The sequence below is a fragment of the Schistocerca americana genome, chromosome 3 (assembly GCF_021461395.2).
Source record: "Schistocerca americana isolate TAMUIC-IGC-003095 chromosome 3, iqSchAmer2.1, whole genome shotgun sequence".
In the NCBI taxonomy this organism is placed as follows: domain Eukaryota; kingdom Metazoa; phylum Arthropoda; class Insecta; order Orthoptera; family Acrididae; genus Schistocerca; species Schistocerca americana.
In genome coordinates this window covers 138,541,104-138,561,494 of record NC_060121.1, presented here as the reverse complement: position 1 = coordinate 138,561,494, position 20,391 = coordinate 138,541,104, and the positions used below count along the sequence as shown (strand labels likewise).

Sequence of the window (20,391 nt, the reverse complement as noted above, 5' to 3'; positions counted from 1 at the left end):
TTACGTATGTAACTGATTTTCTAATTTATTTTAAGTATTCCTGGTTATTATCTTTTATTATAGGGTGAAACCATTAATTGTTTCATAACTTAAATTCTATTCTTGACGTATAAACAAATAAAATTTCTGTACTAATTACAAACATTTGGAAGACAAAATACTATTAATCTTAAAGTATCTATTTAGCTATATTCAAAAACATGTAAGCAAAGCCAGCCCTTAATTAATCCCAAAGTAATTAACAGTTTTGTCAAAAGTATTGTTTGCGTAACTATATATGTTAATTTCATGATTTAAACAAACAATTTGGCCTAACTATTGCAGTAGAAGAAACTGTTAAAAAGACACAATTTTTTCAATGTATTCAGTTAACTGAATGAAGTAAGTTTTAATTGTAATTTCTGTAGATTTAACTTCGAAAAATGTGTAGTTTCAGTACTTATTATTGTGATGATATACATGGGCCTGATTTTTGGTCACAAGACAGTCAGTCCACGGCCGAGTTCCAGATGAGAAACCAGTGTTGGTTAGAACAACAACAACAATCCTTCAATTTAACTGTGGAATAAGTGTTAAACAATTAGGCCGTTTGTAAAAACAATGACAGTGTCTGCTCCATACGTACCTTTCTACTCTTCAAGAACTGCGAACTTTGTGGTTAGGTTTTTACTGCTCATCAGTGGCCACATATAACTGTGTAACATTGGGGGTTGTGAAAAGTGAAAGTAAAAGACTGAAACGCAAATGTGCATCTGTCGGCTACATCATTTACAGTAGACAGTAGTACATGTCCATCCCCTATTTCTTCGGCCAGTACGTCGACACCGAGGAAATCAAACTAAGAGATAAACAGAGCAGGTGAACCGCTACAGGTACACCAAAATCCACATTGTGCAGCAGTTAGTGGATGTGAGACTCGAGACACCATACCGATCGACCATGAATTATAGCTCCATCACCTTGGAAACACAGCTGGTGAGAGAAATGGGGTGGTAGCTAGAAGGAAGCTGCTTGTCCATAATGGGCTTAGGTATGGGTATGACAGTGGCTTCATGCCAGTGTATGGGAAACGTACCATCATCTGGCCCTGGGGTGGAGGATCAGGATGAATTGAGAGTATGACCTAGCTCCCTCATAGTAAAAGCGGTATTGTAGGTTATCATCTGAGCCTCCTCCATTTGTTTACAAGGAAGAAAGGAAGGTTGACAGTGGATGGAGCTCAAAATCTCTGCAAAATAACAGCCCGAGGCATTGGAGATATCTAGAGGGTCCACAATGATGTCACCTTCTACTGTCAGGCTGGAAACTGGGGAACAGACCTTGGTCACAGAACGTTGACAGAGGTTTCCCCACACCACGGAAGTGAATAAAATTCAGCTAGCTTTTTTTCTATCGAAAAGAATGTGGTGATGCTATGCACGCAACTGTTTATGTCGAATACGGTGTGCCATCGTAGGATGCAGTTACAAATGCAGAGAGCACATCTTCACGTGTGAATTGTGTCGCAGCACGCCTCAGTCCACCAGGGGACCAGGACATTGTACAATAAAGATGAAGGATGAGGTATGGAGCGTTCTGCGGCAACAAAAATGACTTTCAAGAGTCACTCTACCTGGTCATCACAACTGGGGAAATGTTCGTCAAAGGTCGCCAGGGAGGAATAAAGCCTCCAGTTGGCCTCAGAAAGCTGCCAATTGGGTTTACACATAAGTAGGGTAGGAGTCAGCAGATGAGAGCACACAGGAAGTGGTCGCTTGAGACAGAATGAACCACTCGAGACAATGAGGGAGCTGGGCAGTGCGGAACGAGAGGTCCTAATTGGAATAGGTGTGTGTGGAGTCTGAAAGTAACATGGGTGTTCCAGTGAGGTTGAGTTGATTGAGAGGATCAGCCAAGAGGGGACATCTCACACAGGTTCTGGAAGATCCCCAAAGGGGATGGTGTGCATTTAAGTCACCGAGCGGGAAAAAGGGGTGAGGGAGTTGATCAATAAGCTGGAGGAAGTCTGCCCAGTTAACAACAAATGACGGAGGAATGCAGGCATTGCAAAGAGAAAAGCTAACGCGAGGAAGGATAACGCGGACTTCATCAGCTTGCAGCCAAGTTTTCAGTAACATTTATAGCAACACATCAGGTCTGGAATGTACAGTCGGACTGTGATGACTTCACAGCCTGCTTTGATCTTCAATGGAAGCACTACTTGATCAAACTTGAGAAAAAGAGTGTGTGTAGGCATTAATGTTGCATCAACTTTTTCATTAGCCAATGGGCAGTGACACCCTGATCAGAGAGGTAAGTCTGGATTTCTCCCTCAGTTAGACCATCAAGTAGCCTAGTGTAAATAACACCACGCAAAGAATTCAGCATTTGATGAGCCTCGACACAAACAGTGTAGCTGTGGATGATTGAAGTTGCCAGCAGTTGTTGGCCTTGAAATTCACCATTGGTCTCCAAAACCAAAGTTCCATTATGTAAACCAGAGCAGAATTTCACAAGGCCTTAAACTTTCTGAGTAATAAATGGATTAATAGTAGCAAAAGACTGACATCCTTCAGTACGTGATACCACGAGGAATCCAGGTGCAGCTGGGTGATTCTTTGAATCTTTAGCCTCATTCTGTTTATGTTTAGTAGACGTAGACTGAGATGGTAATTAGCTCATTGCAAGAAAATCCCCACAATTGCCAGAGTCTCCAATGGTGCGCTCCTTCCAACTTCCCCCCCCCCCCCCCCCCCCCCTCCTCAGAGAGGAGCTCACCCACCTTAGGTGACTGTTCACACATCAGGTCACACCTCCCGAACTCCTGATAAAGGGACATTGGCAGTTCGGCAAGGTAACAGCTCAGGCAATCACCCATCCCTGAGCCAGGCCTGTACCAGAGAGTACTTACTAACCTTACCTGTCGAGCCAGGACTGGGAATTATGCATTACCCAGTCACCTGTTACATGTCAAACTCATGGGCCGCCCTTCAGGAGTACACAGGATGGAAGGAGAAATGAAGGGGAAACTCAAATGCCAAAATGGAGGGGGGGGGGGGGGGGGGGGGGGAGACGCTGAGCGACTGTTCTGATATCGGGCTATTAAAACTTCAGAATACATTCCCAAAAAATCCCGGAATAGCTGGAGGATAGAGAAGCAGCACGGAAAGGGAAAGGGTGCTGTGAAGGCTGCGGCCCCAGGGTAGCCAAGCACAAACTCACTAAAAAGTTGTGAACACCTTGGGGGGAGATCAGTGGTGGGTAGGTTTCCTGACTACATCATGACTCAGGGATCCGTCCATTCTTCCTTTTATTAACACCAGAAAAGGTAGTTGGTCCTTTTTATGGCAGTCCATTGTGAATTTTATATTATGATGAGTAGAGTTTAAACATTCCAGTAACTCTTGAAACTTTTCCATTCCTTATGGCTATACTACAATTGACACTTTTTCACTCCTTATGGTCATACTACAAATGTGTTGTCCATGTACTGACAGAAACATGTTGGTTTCAACTTGACGGATTCTAGGGGCTTTACTTCAAAGTTTTCCAAATGTAGGTTCATCTTGACAGGCAACAACGAACTACCCATCGCTGCACCATTTCATTTTTCACAATACTTTCCAACGAACAGGAAATAAGTTAATGTCAGGATGTGAATAAAAAGCTGCATGAAACAATCTTCAAACTTTTCTGCATTTATTTCCAATGAGGCCACACTGAAAGTGATGATAATATTCATATCCTGGAGTTGTAATTGGCTGAAGTGTAGTACAAAGTTGGCAGTGTTATACACAAGCAACAGTGCCACCACAACTAAGTGGCCTTCCTAAGGTACACAAAGAAGAAACTCCTTTAAGACAAAAAGTTAGTAATACTGGTGCACCTACATACCAGCTCTCAAAATATCTGCAACACGTTCTCAAGGAATCGTGGAAAAGTGTGAAACCACATACACAGTCCACTGCTGCCTGTCATGGTTAATATATACGTGGAACACTTTGAAGCATAGGCACTACACTCCATCAAGTTGAAACCAACATGTTTCTATTGGTATGCAGACAACACATTTGTAGTATGGCAACATGGAGCAGAAAAGCTTCAGAGTCCCTGCAACATTTAAACTCTATCCATCATAATATAAATTTCACAATGGAACTTGATAAAGATGAAAAACTACCTTTCCTCAGTATTAATAAAGAGAAGAATTGATGGATCCCTACATCACAACGTACACAGAAATCATACACACACTGATCTCTATCTCCATGCCTCGAGCCGTCACCATCAGGCAAAAAAAATATTTCATGCAACAGACTCTGGTCCATTGAGGTCAAACACTTTCAGACAACGATAGCCTCACGAAAGAAATACACCACCTATGAATAGTGTTCTGAAGGAATGGGTACTCAGAACATTAAATTGAACTGACAATGCAGGGAAAACCAAGAATGCCTGCAGAAGAGGTTGAGACTGAGATCAAGGAAGACAAGCCACATATCACTTACTACCTTGTGCTGGCCCAATATCTGGAAAGATCTATAGTCTCCTATGGAAATATGGTATCCATTGTATTCCATTCCTTCAATTAAGATAAAAGGTATTCTTTGTAATGTTAAAGATGGTCCAGGTCTCCAAAAGCCATGTGAATATGCCACATCTTACATGGGGAAGACTAGTGTAACAGTCGAGGAGAGAAGGGAAAAAAACTCAGTGACGCACCTGACTAAAGCAGTCAACAAATCAGATTTCACCGGGCACCACCTCGTATATAATCATGAAATGAAATACAATGAGACCAGTATTGTGGCACAAAAGCCAAGTTTTTGGGATAGCTTAATTAAGGAGTCTATGAAACAGAAAACATTATAAACACAGATGGGCTTTCAATTCAAATAATGCTTGGGGTCCGGCAGTCAATTTATTAAACTACTGCCAGCCATCACATCCACCAGAGCTGAACAATGCTGAGAAAATTTGAATTTCATGGAATATTTGTGTGAGCTCCAAAAACCAAAAGAACATTAAAGGGCGTAGTGAGCATCAGGAATTGAAGTCGGCTACAAATAGCAGTGCAAGACCAACAATAGTTCACAACCTGACTGGAGTCCAAGGCGCAAGTACACATAACAGCAAAACTTACAGAACCTATAGGAGAAAGCTGTGTTGGTAGTCGAAATATTGCGCATGAATGCAAACTACTCAGCAGAACACCCAGAAGCACAGGACCAAAACACTGTGTTGCAAAAAGCTGAGAGATAACAAAGGTAGTGGTGTCAACGAATTCATAACAATCCATAAAACTAATGTTGCCGGTACATTTTTATGCAAATATGATTGCATAAACACAGCAATACTAAAATGGTTAACAGTTTAGGTCTCTTATTACAGCTCTTAAGTTTTGCTTTTGCTTCTTGTAAGATTACTACTTCCAATCTGTGAATCACATGGACTGATTCTGAGCATGCTCTTTACACTATGTGTATGGTGCCATATTCTTGTCTCTAACACATTTCTTTCCCTCTGCCCCATCAGATACTAATGAAATGTTTCTGTCATCACATCTGTGAGCAAACACTCGACTTATCACAGATAATGGAAATTAATGACAATTATGTAACCATGTAAAATTGTTGTCTCTGCCCATACTCCACATTATCAGTCATTGCTGATGAATGAATTCAAAACAACACATCTTTAGTTTAAGTAACAACAAATCGTTCAAGGACAACACTTACTTCAGCAGAAACCATAAATTACCTTTATGGTGAAGATACAAGTTCTGTTGATGACCCACCTCAGATGGGTGTGTAAAATGGTGAAAGGTTATGTTGGCTGTAACTTCGTGATGACTGTGACCCTGTTCCTCAGTACCAAGTACAAAACATTCACAAGAATGACAGTAATCCACTTTCTTTTTCTTCTTTAGCAATTTAACAACTTTCTGGCGCAAACTATCAATATTGCTTGCAGGTTCCAATTTCTCTCGTTCAGCAGCACAAGATAAAAGATGTGCTTTACTAACTTCAGTCCCATGCTGAATGAAATACGGACACAACTTTCTATCTCTGCATGCAGAACAAGCATAGAACTTCCTGTTCTTTTGTGCAAATAGCAGCATTGGACCTGAAAAGGAAACATAAATAGTACTGGTTTCATAGAATAATCCTGAAAATGCTAAGAACATATAAATGTCTACCATCAACTCTTCTGATATTAGTTGGAAGTAATACACCTTTCACAACTGACATATGGTACATGACTCTGCCAACTAATTGTATATTGATGTTTGGTTTGTGGGGCGCTCAACTGCGCAGTCATCAGCGCCCAAACCAAGTCCCAATTTTTACACAACCCAATTTTTTCACATAGTCCAATCTAGTCACTGTCACAAATGATGAGGACAACACAAACACCCAGCCCCACGCTTGACAGGGAATCAAACCCGGGACCCCATGATCCAGAGGCAGCAACACCAGCCACGAGACCACAGGCTGTGGAGCAACTAACTGTAGATAAAATGTTAAGTGAACATAACAAACTGAAAGAGAGAAATAATCTTGTCATGAAGCGGGGAGGGGGGGGGGGGGGAGGAGAGAGAGAGAGAGAGAGAGAGAGAGAGAGAGAGAGAGAGAGAGAAAGCTTATAAACTGCTGAGCAGTTCGCCATTAAATATTATTTTGATAATATTTTACAAAACTCCATCACTCAAAATGAGGAAGCACTTACAAGGGAACCTCCCCATCGCACCAAGGTCCTTTCGTTCCGCATGTGCTCACGCTAACCACGAGACCACAGTGCTCCTGAGCTCACAGTATCCATGATGTTGCCTATCATGCACATGGACTACTCAGTTTGTATATTTTGCTTTTTTTTTTCATAGTTCCACACAACTTCTTCCTGTTTTCTCGATTGATCCGTATTCAGTTTTTCAAGGCCTATCCACTGTGCCAACTTATAACTAAATCTGAGGGGGTTGCGATGGGGAGGTTCTCTTGTTAGGATAAAGAAGAAGAATCCCCCCGTCAGGTAACTAACCTTAATTGCCGTTACTGAGGTTTTAATTTCTCGTAAAGCAGATGTACATATAGGTGCTTAGAACAATTTAAAATATCCAAGATGACTCTGAAGACATTCAGTTTCAGTCAACACACATTTACTGTCACAGAACACTTTAATGGTCATCAGAATTCTGATAAGAAGTTTCATTATCTGCATTACTAAACCACTACCTAATTGCTTCCAGAGATAGCAAAAATTTGATTTTCAATTTTCTGCACGATTGTTGACTGAATTTAAAAATTTACATTTCTGTTATAATCTACTCATTAAAAGGTATAATGTTATGTTAAAAGTTTGACACAATAAGACAAGTATTACTGTTAGAAACTGTGAGCTTTCCTTGAAACAGGTCAACTGGTGGAGCCCAAATAGCCATACTGTATTCATCCAGTATTTGTGAATGAGAGCACTTCCAACAACTTTACAAATTATTTCAAACTTTAATGAAACTTTTCCTCACTGACACCCCTACAAAATGATGAAAGGGAAGAAGTTCATCACTTACTACATTTTCGCTGTTCATGCAGTTTAACTTCAGCATCACACATGATGTTTTAATTTACTGTTTCTTTACCACTAACTCTATTCAGCACTAAACGTATCTGCAAAACTGTATCATTGTACAACACATACACTATGTAATCCGAAGTATCCAGACACCTGGCTGAAAATGACTTACAAGTTCGTGGCGCCCTCCATCGGTAATGCTGAAATGCAATATGGTGTTGGCCTATCCTTAGCCTTGATGACAGCTTCCACTCACACAGGCTTACATTCAATCAGGTGCTGGAAGGTTTCTTGGGGAATGGCAGCCCATTCTTCAGGAAGTGCTGCACTGAGGAGAGGTATCTATGTCTGTCGGTGAGGCCTGGGATGTAGTTGTCATTCCAAAACATCCCGATGGTGTTCTATAGGATTCAGTCAGGGCTCTGTGCAGGCCCATCCATTACAGGGATAACCACTCTGCCACATGCCGTGCATTATGAACAGGTGCTCAATCATGTTGAAAGACGCAATCGCCATCTCCAAATTGCTCTTCAACAGTGGAAAGCAAGAAGATGCTTAAAAAATCAATGTAGGCCTGTGCTGTGATAGTGCCATGCAAAACAATTAGGGGTGTAAGCCCCCTCCACGAAAAGCACGTCCACACCATAGCACCACTGCCACCAAATTTTGCTGTTGGCACCACACATGCTGGCAGATGATGTTCACCGGGCATTCGCCATACCCAAGCCCTGCCATGGGATCACCACATTGTGTACCGTGATTCGTCAATCCACACAATGTTTTTCCAGTATTCAATCGGCCAATGTTTATGCTCCTTACACGAGGCAAGGTGTCATTTGGCATTTACCAGTGAAATGTGTGGCTTACTAGCAGCCACTTGTCTGTGAAATCCAACCTAACTGTCATAGTACCTGCTGTGGATCCTGAAGCAGTTTGGAATTCCTGTGTGATTGTCTGGATAGAGGTCTGCCTATTACACATTATGACCCTCTTCAATTGGTGGCAGTCTCTGTCAGTCAACAGAGGATGTCGGCCTGTACGCTTTTGTGCTGTATGTGTCCCTTCACATTTGCACTTCACTATCACATTGGAAAAAGTGGACCTAAGGATGTTTAAAAGTGTGGAAATCTCACACATAGACATATGACACAAGCAACACGCAATCACCTGACCACATTCGAAGTCCGTGAGTTCCGCAGAGTGCCCCATTCTGCTCTCTCAAGATGTTTAATGACTACTGAAGTTGCTGATATGGAGTACCTGGCGGTAGGTGGCAGCACAATGGACCTAATATGAAAAACATATGTTTTTGGGGGTGTCTGGATAATTTTGATCACATAGTGTAGTTTAGGAGATATGACATCGAAAATGCGGAGATGTGCAAAAAACTACCTTTTGCTTAAAGTGGAGGCAAATTACCCAAACTATGTTCATCCACTGTTTCATAATGAGAGCATTTAGCGACTTCTAATAAACTTTAGGCATAATTTCAAACATTTTCTAAACTTTTTCTTGCTGACATGCTTAACATCAAATACTTAACATATTAAGTCATTTGTAAAGAAATCAGATGTTTGAAGCTGTTTCATACACCAGAGTTTGACATTTTAAAGAATCGATGGCTTACTGGTTATTACAAAGTAGGTTAGCAATCCATAAAGCTCTCAAGGAGTCTAAACCAATTATGTGAGGTGCAATTTATAACACCACATGGAACGGAAGTCATGGAATGCAAAACTACTTTATAGAATGTCACATATTGCTGGCTAAACAGAGACTCTAAGGATCAATTACCCACAGTGTGGCTCAGTGCTGACTGACTCAATACAGTTCTTGGTGCCTATTTAAAGACTTGAGTAAGAAAGTTTTCACAAAATATTGAAATACAGATCAGTTATGGATTAAATAATAATATAAAAGATAGGAATTGTAAATAACACTATTACACAACTGGCAAATAAGTTAATTCCTTTAACTGTTGACCATATACTGTTGCAGAAGAAGCTGAGAAGCACAGCCGCCGTAGTGTAGTGGTTATGATACTAGACTGTTGCACCGAGGGTCACGAGTTCAAAACTCATCTGAACTGTAAAATTTTAATTTCTATACTCAGTTCGAGTACATTCTGGAAGTATCCACAAATGTACTGGAATGTTCTGTAGCGATATAAATACCGTATGTGTTCTGGCCAGAGGCAGTTCGCTCCATGCTCTTGTATGTGCAAGTGCTTTATTAAGTGCAGGTAGTGTTCATCACTCATCTAATTACACTTTCTTCTAGATGACATTATTTTGGTGGAGGCGCTGGGTATTGGAACTTGCAATACTGCACATTATCAACAATACAGTGGCTCCCATCAGGCCACGACAGAGCTGCCATTTACGTGGCGAGAAATCCGAGTTCGAGCCATATTCAGCAGATCGCAATCTATCGGAGATAGAAGAAGAGGACGATATTCTCTGGTGGCGATGGTCAAGATCCAAACAAGTGACTGAAGGTATAAGAGCGTACAGCCAAATTTAACAAAGGAGATGACACCGTGTGTTTGGCTAACGTAATTTTCTACTTTGAGGGCACTGCCAAGCAATGGTATGAGAACAAATAGGAGAAGTTCACAAGCTGGGAAGTATTCCAGGCAGAACTGCGCAAGTACTTCGGCGACAGACGACAGAAGTGCAAGGCTGAAGATAAATTAAAGTGCAGGGCATTAGTCCAGGAGAAATGACAGCATCCTAAATTCAGGATATCTTGGAGCTGTATAAAATCGTGAATCCTAGAATGAAGGAGGAAGATAAGGTTGCCCATATCATGAAGGGTATTTTCATGGATGGCTGACCAGCCCAAGCTCTTGTGGACTCTGGAGCATCATATTCAGTCATTTCGGAGAAGTACAGTCGGCAGTTGCAGAAAACCATATTCCTCAACAACAAAACATCTCTACTGAAGGTGGAGAACGGGAAATACGTAAAACCTACAGGAAGATGTGTCATTCATGTGGGTATAAGATGCCATACACAGCTCTTAGAATTCATCATCTTACAAGAGTGTAGTCATGACGTCATTCTTGGATGGGACTTTTTGAAAGCTTCTCAGGCAATTATAGATTGTGGTCGCTCAAAGATTATGCTAGACAAGATGAAATACTGTGGACAGGAAAATGCGTATCCAAGTGTGTGGAGACTATGTGTGCTGGAAGAAGAGATCATTCCTGCAGTCAGCGCTACAAAAGGTAACTGTCATGTGTCATGCCATGCATCAACCCACGGATCTTGTAGTGGAATGTAAGAGAAGCATACCATTGAAGAATAACTTGGTCATCCCAGCCTCTGTCATCTCGTTTTAGAACGGATTCGGTGGATTGTGGGTAGTTAACTGTCACCGAGAACCACAGTTTCTTTCAAGACGCATGTGTGTAGCAACTGCTGAGCCGTTAATTGTAGAACAGCTGAGTGTCATAGAAACCTCCCATCCTGAGTCTGTGGGCCTCCCATCCCGAGTCTGTGGGTGAAATTAGCACTACCACTACGAGACAAGATCTTCTAGCTCGACCATCACCAGATCTCACTAAGGAACAACAGAAAAATCTACTTGCCGTTCTTCAAGAGTTCTCTGAATACTTCAATCCACAGGTGGAGAGCAAATTAGACAAACTGACGGTGAAGCACCGGGTTAGCACTGGAGACCATCAACCAATAAGCCAGTGAGCATACTGTGTGTCAGCAACGGAACATCGGATAATTCTCACCGAGGTAGAGAAAATGATGATGAATGACATCATTCAGCCTTCGGAGAGCCCATGGTTGTCACCAGTGGTTCTCTTCAGGAAGAAGTATGGCTGTTGGCGCTTTTGTGTTGATTACAGGAAGCTTAATAAGATACCTAAAAAGGACGTTTACCCTCTTCCACGAATTGATGATACACTAGATTGTCTGAAGGGGGCTAAGTTTTTCTCAACCATGGACATGTACTCGGGATACTGGCAAATCTAAGTAGATGATGCTGATCATGAGAAAACTGCATTCATCACCTCTGAGTTTAAGGTAATGCCGTTTGGTTTGTGTAATGCACCAGCAACTTTTGAGTGGATGATGGATAATCTTCTAAGGCATCTGAAGTGGAGGATGTGTTTTTGTTATTTAGATTACATTATAGTGTTCTCAGAGACATTTGATGAACACACAAAAAGACTGAGGGCCGTTCGTAAGTGTCTCCAACAAGGTGGACTGAAACTTGGACGCCTTGTGTCAAACGAAGGTGTGCGGCCAGACCCAGAAAAGGTGAGATCTATAACGGAATTTCCTGTTCCTAAAAGTATTATAGGTGTGAGAAGCTTCTTCAGATTATGTTCTTATTACCGCCGTTTTATCAAAGACTTTTGTGTCAAAGCCAGGCCACTCCTAGAGTTGTTAAAAGTCAATCCTAAATTTATCTGGGGTGGTGCTCAACAAGATTCTTTCAATGTGCTGCGAGAAACTCTGATGACTGACCCTGTAATTGGTCTGTATGATGAGAGAGCACCTACAGAACTACACACAGATGCCAGTGGGTATGGGATCAGTGCTGTTCTAGTGCAAATTTCAGATGGAAAAGAGAAGGTTAAAGACTATGCTTCTAGCACACTTACAAAAACTGAGAGAAACTACTCAACTACAGAAAGATAATGTCTTGCTGTGATCTGGGACATGTGCAAAATTTGACAGTATCTCTATGGAAGGCCATTCATAGTTGTTACAGACCATCATTCACTTTGTTGGTTGACAGAACTTAAAGACCCAACAGGACAACTAGCTACGTGGGCACTATGTCTCCAAGAGTATGGCATTACCATAGTGTACAAAAGTGGAAGAAAACACCAAGATGCCAACTGTCTCTCAAGAAACCCTGTGCAAGACCATCAAGACGTTGATGAAGATGGTGACTGTCTCGCTGCACTCCAGGATCACTCTGCTGAGCAGGAGGAGGACACCAAGATAACCTTAAATCGGTCAGAAGATGTGAATGGACAGTTTAAGGTAGTTAATGGATTACTATGCAAGAAAAACTTTGATCTGTTTGGAAAAAGGTGGCTACCAGTGATTCCTAAACACATGCAATTAGATGTTCTACAAAAATTCCATGACACAGCTGAGGCCGGACATTTAGTATCTATTAAAACATACGATAGGGTCTGCAAGAGATTTTTCTGGCCAGGTTTTTTTAGGAGTGTCCGTCACTATGTGTTGCACTGTCGAGAGTGCCAGAGGAAAAAGGCAGTTCCTCAGAAACCACCTGGCCGACTCATACCAATTCCACCAGCCGAAATGGCTTTCCAGTATGTTGGGATTGACCTCCTCGGATGATTTCCAATGTCTGCTAGCACCAATAGATGGATTATTGTTTGCACTGATTATCTGACACACTGTGCCATTACAAAAGCAGTGAAAACAGCCGAAGCACTCGAGGTAGCCAAATTCATCATAGAAGACATTGTATTAAAACACGGTGCCCCAGGTCGTTAATTACGGATCACGGGAAAATTTTTCCATTGAATCTTGCTACAGAGATAAACCGTCGGTGCAACATTACTCATCACAAGACGACTGCCTACCATCCGCAAACTAACGAGCTTACTGAACGCCTTAATAAGACCTTGACCGACATGCTATCAATGTTCGTCAATGTTGAGCAGAGCAACTGGGATGAGGTGCTATCTTTCGTGACGTTTGCCTACAACACCATCAAACAAGACACCATAAGATTTACACCATTTTTCCTGGTGCATGGGTGTGAGGCAACACTGTGTTTCCGTTACACCCTGATGACGTGGACAATGACTACATCAGCCAGGTGTTAACCAGAGCTGAGGAAGCTCAGCAGTTAGCTCGACTCCACATGCTGCAGGCTCAAAAAAACGATTGCCGAAGGTATGATGCGAGCCACAGCATGGCTGTCTATCAGCCTGGTGACCTCATCTGGATCTTCACTCCTGTTTGGAAGGTTTGTCTCTCTGACAAGCTCCTCAGGCGCTACTTTGGTCCTTGTAAGGTTGTAAGAGAGTTGTCTGACGTTACTTATGAAGTTGAAGATTTCGACCCCGACACAAGACAACGAAAGATCAGAGATACGCTCCACGTCCTTCGAATGAAGCCCTATAAGGACCCTGCAACCCCGGGTAAATTCAAAGCTCCAGCGACGGGCAACAAGCAGAAAGGTGACGAAGAGCTTAGCGGCAAAAGAAGTTCCAAGAAGATCACTGCCAGGGCGAACATCAGTCATCAGGAGTTGGAGTATCCAGGACCAATGACTCGTTCCCGGACTAGGAGGACATAACACTGAGACGCTGTTCTCTTAAGGAGGGAGCAATGTCGCAGAAGAAGCTGAGAAGCACTGTCACCATAGTATGGGACTAGCCTGTTGCATCGAGGGTCGTGAGTTCAAAACTCACCTGAACTGTAAAATTTTAATTTCTATATTTGGTTCGAGTACATTCTAGAAGTATCCACAAATGGCAAGAATCATTGTACTGGAATGTTCTGTAGTAGCTGTATATATACCGTATGTGTTCTGGCCGTGCTGAATAAACCTTCGTTAAGTGAAGTTAGTGTTCATCATTCATCTAATTACACCTTCTTCTACATGACAATACCCTTAAAATGGCATTAATACCGTGTTCCGTTTTATGAGCAGATTTTAGGTTACTTTTTTTGTCAAGTGTTTGGTAATAGACCTGCAAATAATTTTCTAGAATCATAACTCGTATCTTGAAGACTAAAGTGTTTTTCTAATAAAAGTGTGCAATTTTCAACAGCAACACTAGAACAGATTGACTCTTGCATAGAAGATAACAGCAACTAGCTGCTTTTTACAGTGCTATTCCTTTATTTAAATAGTGTTGTTACCCACTTCAAACTGACATGTTTATCTTCAGATGGCTAGTTCACATTAAGATACATTTTACGTTAGCTTTCGCCTTTTTTTTCCCCTATTGATGAAATTTCCTTGGGGTGGTGGTGCCCTACAACCAAAACAAGATGTGAGACAATGTCTTTTTAACTGTAAATGTGCCTCACAACAATTTTAAGTGATGTAAACAAATCATTAAAGGGAAGATGTTTCAGTTATTTATGATGAAAACTCTGCACCATTACATTCCATTTCAAACTGTTTGTGATCTTGCAGAGGAGTTCATTGAGTTACTCTCCTTGATACTGCCATACAATCACTTCAGCTTTAACAAAAAATACACAAACAGAAAGATGGATTGGCAGCAGCCTAGCTGGGATGTTAGCAGATATTTATGTAAGTCACTTAAAGCAGAATTTTTTAAGCTAATAGCACACCAACAGCAAAATCATCTACTGCAAAAGCTATGTTGATGATACAATTATACTCTTTGATGGCACCAACGAGGAAATAGACACATTAGCAACAAATCTGAGCAGAATTCACAAAAACATCAAATTCGCCACTGAACATGAGACCAACAACAGCATGAATTTCTTAGATGTAAAAATCACCAATAAAAACCATAAACATCATTTTGAGATTTACAGGAAACCAACATCTATTGATGTGCGTGTCAACAGCTCATGTTGTCATCCAAACCAGCATAAGATGGCATATTTTAGATCCATATTGATCTGCCTGCATAAAATTCCACTTAAACCAGTTCAAAAAGAAATCAATATCATTAAAACCATAGCCTCAAACAATAGATACAGCCCTCTCATGATAGACAAACTGTCACAAAAAATCCAAAAATCATCAGCCAACAAAGCTGCATACCAGACAACCATGCAGCTAACACAAAAAAAAAACAGTAGAAAACAGAAGAAAACATATTGCACTACCTTTCTTAGGAAGCATATCCTATAAAATAAGCAAACTATTTAAAAACACAAACATTAAAATAAGCTTCCACACAAACAACACACTCCAGCAGAGAGCAGTTCACAACTTAAAGAATAAGACCACCCCCCCCCCCTTTCTGGCAGACACAAGTTTAGCTGTCAAAGTTGCCCCTTTCACTATACAGGACAAACTGGGAGAAATATTGAGGCTCGGTTCAAAGAGCACATGCCATACATTTATACGACATTTCAAAATCCACATTTCCCATGCATGTAACTACTAACAATCATGAAATAAAGAGGACTGAAGACCATGTACAGGTACTGCAACATGCTGAGAAAGGTAGCTTTATGAATTTGTTTGAGGAGACTGAAATATATGTACATAAAAGCAAATCACCACAAAATCTCCTCAATGAACAGACCGAGTTAGCAAATGCAGCCTTTCTTCCAACTTCAAAATTTCATTCAATTGCTCTCCAATTACAGAACACCCCCCCCCCCCCCACACACACAATGAAATGCCCACTTTTGTAATATTTTTATATGTACGTCCATCCCAATTAATTTACTGTATTTCCAATGTATGCCATAATATTTACATAATACAGCCATAGTTGTAATATTTATTTATGTACTTCTGGCTCTTATCATTTACTTTAGTTTCAATGTGTACCATAATATTTACGTAATATCACTACAGTAACACTTTATAACAAACTAACTGCTTTATTTGTTTGCCACCATTTTGATCAGTTCTCTTTTAATGTAAATAGTAAGTAACGTAACATTGGTAATTTGTTAATTCCTACTGTCACATACATGTATCTAATGAAATATCTCTGAGAGTGGAAGTCTCTGGCACTGTTGTGGTTGCAATATTGCCTTCTTTGTATACATACCTCCATGTGGTGAAACTTCTTAGTGTGTGAATGGTGCTTTAGATTGCGTGCATACATATACATATAAAATAAATGCATCTTACAGTTTTCGCTGCTGCAAGATCACAAGCAGTCTGCAATGGAAAGTAATGGTGCGGATTTTTTATCATAAGTAACTGAAACATCTTCCATTTATAAGTGATGTAAACAAATTATTAATCATTGTCAGACACAATTACAGTTAAAAAGATATTGTCTCACATCTTGTTTTGGTTGTAGGGCACCACCACGCCAAGGAAATTTCATCAATTGGGTAAATAAAAGACAAAAGTTAATGTAAAATGTATCTTAGTGTGAACTAGCCATCTGAAGATGAACCTGTCGGTTCGAAACCAGTAACAGTACTATTTAAATAAAGAAATAGCATTATAGAAAGCAGCTGGTTGCTGTTATCTTCTATGCAAGAGTGAACCTATATCTTTTTTGTACATGGCCAAGGGCTTAGAATGTCAGTCTACGACAAAGTACCAGTAACATTAGATTTTTTGAGCGGCTTGCATTCTAAAATTTGAATAACTATGCAAGAGCATTGAGTTGTAATCTTTCCTTAACTAGAAAATTTAGAAAAAAGGACAAGAAGTTCCTTACACAGTAGAGAAATTGGACTTTCAAATGAGATGGATAAATCTTAAACCGCAGAACCAAGGTGAATTTTCAACTGAATGTGGTCATCCCAAATTTTAAACTTTGAACATTTCATTAAATATAACTTTATATATAGAACGTTTGTACAGCTGTTGTCAGATACACGTAAATTACACTCTGACTAACACGCTTTAGGAAAATACAACTTGAAAATGAAGTTGGATATTTCATGTATATCTAACAGGTAAGTTAAAAAAGGAGTAAAAAATAGTACTTACATTATTCCTTGAATAAAATAACTATGTGACTGACAGATTGCAGTGGCGGGGGCACAGCGTTGCCAGTGTGCAACCAGCCATGTAAATTAAAGCTCTGCATTTACTTAGCAAATAGGTAACACAGTAAGCATGTGGTGCTCAAAAAAGAACTATGATTGGCTATCGAATGGCCCCAATAACTTGATGCATCAAAACACCAAAAACTAACTGAAGTATAGGAATGGTATCAGAGTAAGTGGAGCCACTCCATCTAGCTGTATTTCACTCTCCTATCACTCTCATAGCACTGACTTTCTTTCTTTCTTCCTGTTTTCACACTGTGTGGAGTGATTCATTCCCCAAAGTCTGCTACAACATAAAGGTTATCTTCTAGTATTAAAAACTGCCCAAGATACTTTGGCAAACATATGAATGATACCATGTTAAATAAGTAGGGGTTGAGCATGGCACAGCATTCACACACCAAGAACTAGCTCTTTTTCTAGCAATAGTACACACATTCACACAAGCAACCAAACCTCATGCACATATGACTTACCTCTGGCAGCTCCTGCCGGAACTGCCAGAGATAGCCGTCATGTGCATGAGATGTGGTTGCTTTTGTGAATGTGTGTGTTCTCTTTTCTTTTCTGAAGAGGGCTGTGGCTTTTTGTTGTGCCTGTCTGCAACTCAACGTGTCATCTTTAAAGTGAACAGGATCTAGCCTTTTCTTAATATTGCCTATATTAAGAACAATGTAAAAGATTTTGACACTAGAGAAAATATACACTAAACTGAGACTAGAGGCAAAATGGCTATCAACAGTATAGACTGACAAAGACAGGAAACTCTCACAAAGTTAATTGTAACATTCTGCTCTGACAATATCTTTAAATAATTTAGAAAGTAAGTTGTGTATCTGTCTACCTACAAATCAGTCTCTCAGAAGGTCTGTTTCTCAAACTCATCAACGAGATAAGTTCTTTGCGTAGTCCACAGTAAATGTCACACTTCAATGTATAATTATGGAAAGGACAATTATACATGAACAACAAAATCATCACTTTACTGATGACAAACTCAGATGTGTAAGTACAAACTGTAACATAAACTCATTTGACAGAACTTACAGTTGAAAAACTGGAAATTCTACTGTGACACTTTTTACTGTGCTAAGATATCAATCTAACGTAGTTACTCATGAACAAAATAAAACCTTGATAGGATTGGAAAACACAGTCAATTTTACTCCTTTACAAGAAAGAAATACAATTTTTTGTAGGATATTTACATGAAGAGCTAACATATGCTTTTTATCTGTTCTGGGTTAACTCTGACTTTGGCACAAAAAAGGGTGAACTGTGCTGCCACAAAAATCTCTGGTCATTTGCCAAGTAGCATTAAAAGTCTGGCAAGTGCCAACAACATTTAAACACAAATTAAAAGAAATTTCTGAATGACAACTCCTCCTACTCAATAGATGAATTCTTTGATACGGAATAGTAACTTTAAAAAAAGTAAGTTATATTGAGTAATGGAAACATTACGGAATGTCGTATTCATGATCTATGAAACAAGTATTAATGTAATGTAAAGTTATTATAGGCTTGCATACCAAACTGTTCAGGTAATATGTGCAAATACACCATGTACTGTGAATCAGTAAAGCACAGAATTTTATGCCTAGGCAATATTTTCTCAGGAATCTCTTAACTACTTGTAAATATGTAATAAGTCTTAAAAAATACACTAAATTACATTAAAATGTACCATGTAATTGGTAGTAGAATATACTAGGTTAGAATTACAATCCAAGTGCACATGGCTACATGAGGCAACACTAATTTAAGTAATCACTGAAAAATGTAATGAAAATACATACCATGTGGGCACTGAGGGTGATTTGGCAAATCATCCATAATGACATCCAAAACCGGGTTCTGATTTTCAATACCTCTCACCATTTTCTGAAAATTGGAATTTTTCCAGGGTTTTAAAGAGAGTTGGTGAACATATGCAACATAAATGTAAGAAAGTTACTGGAAACAACTTCTCATAATGTCAAACTTCTCACGTAGACCTGAAGCTGACAAACATTGTTTGTGTAGGTTTCACAGTAACTTACTCAGCATCTGTTAATGACATGTTAAAACACATCGCGTCACATTAAAATATTATGCAGCACAGCAGCTAATCGAAATGACTCAAAGGAGGGAAGATCTAGTTGTTGCTGAATAATATCAAAATCCTGACCATTAAAACAAGCAAGCGAAACACATCCTCTTGTACCTGTGCACCAGAGTTTTTCATTACTACGCGGAACATTGAAGTCATTTATTAATAAAAATAACACGAAGAATTGCTTATATATTCTAGACAAATGTGTTAAAAACTGTTGAGAGCGCCTTTAAAACCAACCTTCGTCTTTCGTCTTCAGAATCAGCAATACACTACACTACCCTTCCGCATCACACCATTCACTCAACCATATGAACACCAAAACAATCAACGATCTGTTTGCAAACAACTGTCAATCCGTTAGGCAGGTATTAAGCTATCATATTTCTCCATCAGAGTTGATAATTAAATACATATGTCAAAAAGTTTGACAGTGTAATACGCAATTTTGTCAAATCTCGCCTTTCTTCAACGAAATATCATCAAATATAGGCTCTGGCCGTATATTTGATCATAAAAGTCGTTCGTCTTCTGTTCACTCATGACTGCAATCAGCAATGTGAAATGTAAACACTTGGAGCGCTAGGATCGCTGCGCTATTTGACGTCTTTCGTGTTTTTGTAAATATCGCTGCCTAATTTAGTTGGTGTGTTCCTTCGACTACAAAAATAATAGAAATGCGTGAAGAGATTAGGCGCTCTATCACATAAGGCATGCTGGCCGGAGTGGCCGAGCGGTTCTAGGCCCTACAGTCTGGAACTGCGCGACCGCTACGGTCTCAGGTTCGAATCCTGCCTCGGGCATGAATGTGTGTGATGTCCTTAGGTTAGTTAGGTTTAACTAGTTCTAAGTTCTAGGGGGCTGATGACCTCAGCAGTTAAGTCCCACAGTGCTCAGAGCCATCTGAACCACACGAGGCATCTGGAATACATACTTTTGTTCATTGTAGATGCTTGCAGGGCACAATAATATTTACATAGTATACAAGTATTTTAGATACTTTTGTTTATTGCAGATGCGTAAAGCACAAGCAAACGTAGACCCAGTTCACAT

The 20,391-nt window shown here is 40.1% G+C and overlaps 1 protein-coding gene across 1 annotated transcript in view; it reads right to left on the bottom strand.

Moving 5' to 3' along the window:
- Nucleotides 1-19,888, bottom strand: part of LOC124605789 (rRNA N6-adenosine-methyltransferase ZCCHC4) — an 85,071-nt gene extending 65,183 nt beyond the window's left edge. Inside the window, exons 1-3 of the mRNA XM_047137680.1 lie at nucleotides 19,579-19,888; nucleotides 19,043-19,127; nucleotides 5,777-6,105 (exon numbers count right to left, since the gene is read on the bottom strand). Of these exons, the coding sequence (XP_046993636.1) occupies nucleotides 5,777-6,105; nucleotides 19,043-19,124 (411 nt within the window). The 5' untranslated portion in view covers nucleotides 19,125-19,127; nucleotides 19,579-19,888. The remainder of the gene's footprint in view (nucleotides 1-5,776; nucleotides 6,106-19,042; nucleotides 19,128-19,578) is intronic.
- Between the last annotated feature and the right edge of the window lie 503 nt (nucleotides 19,889-20,391).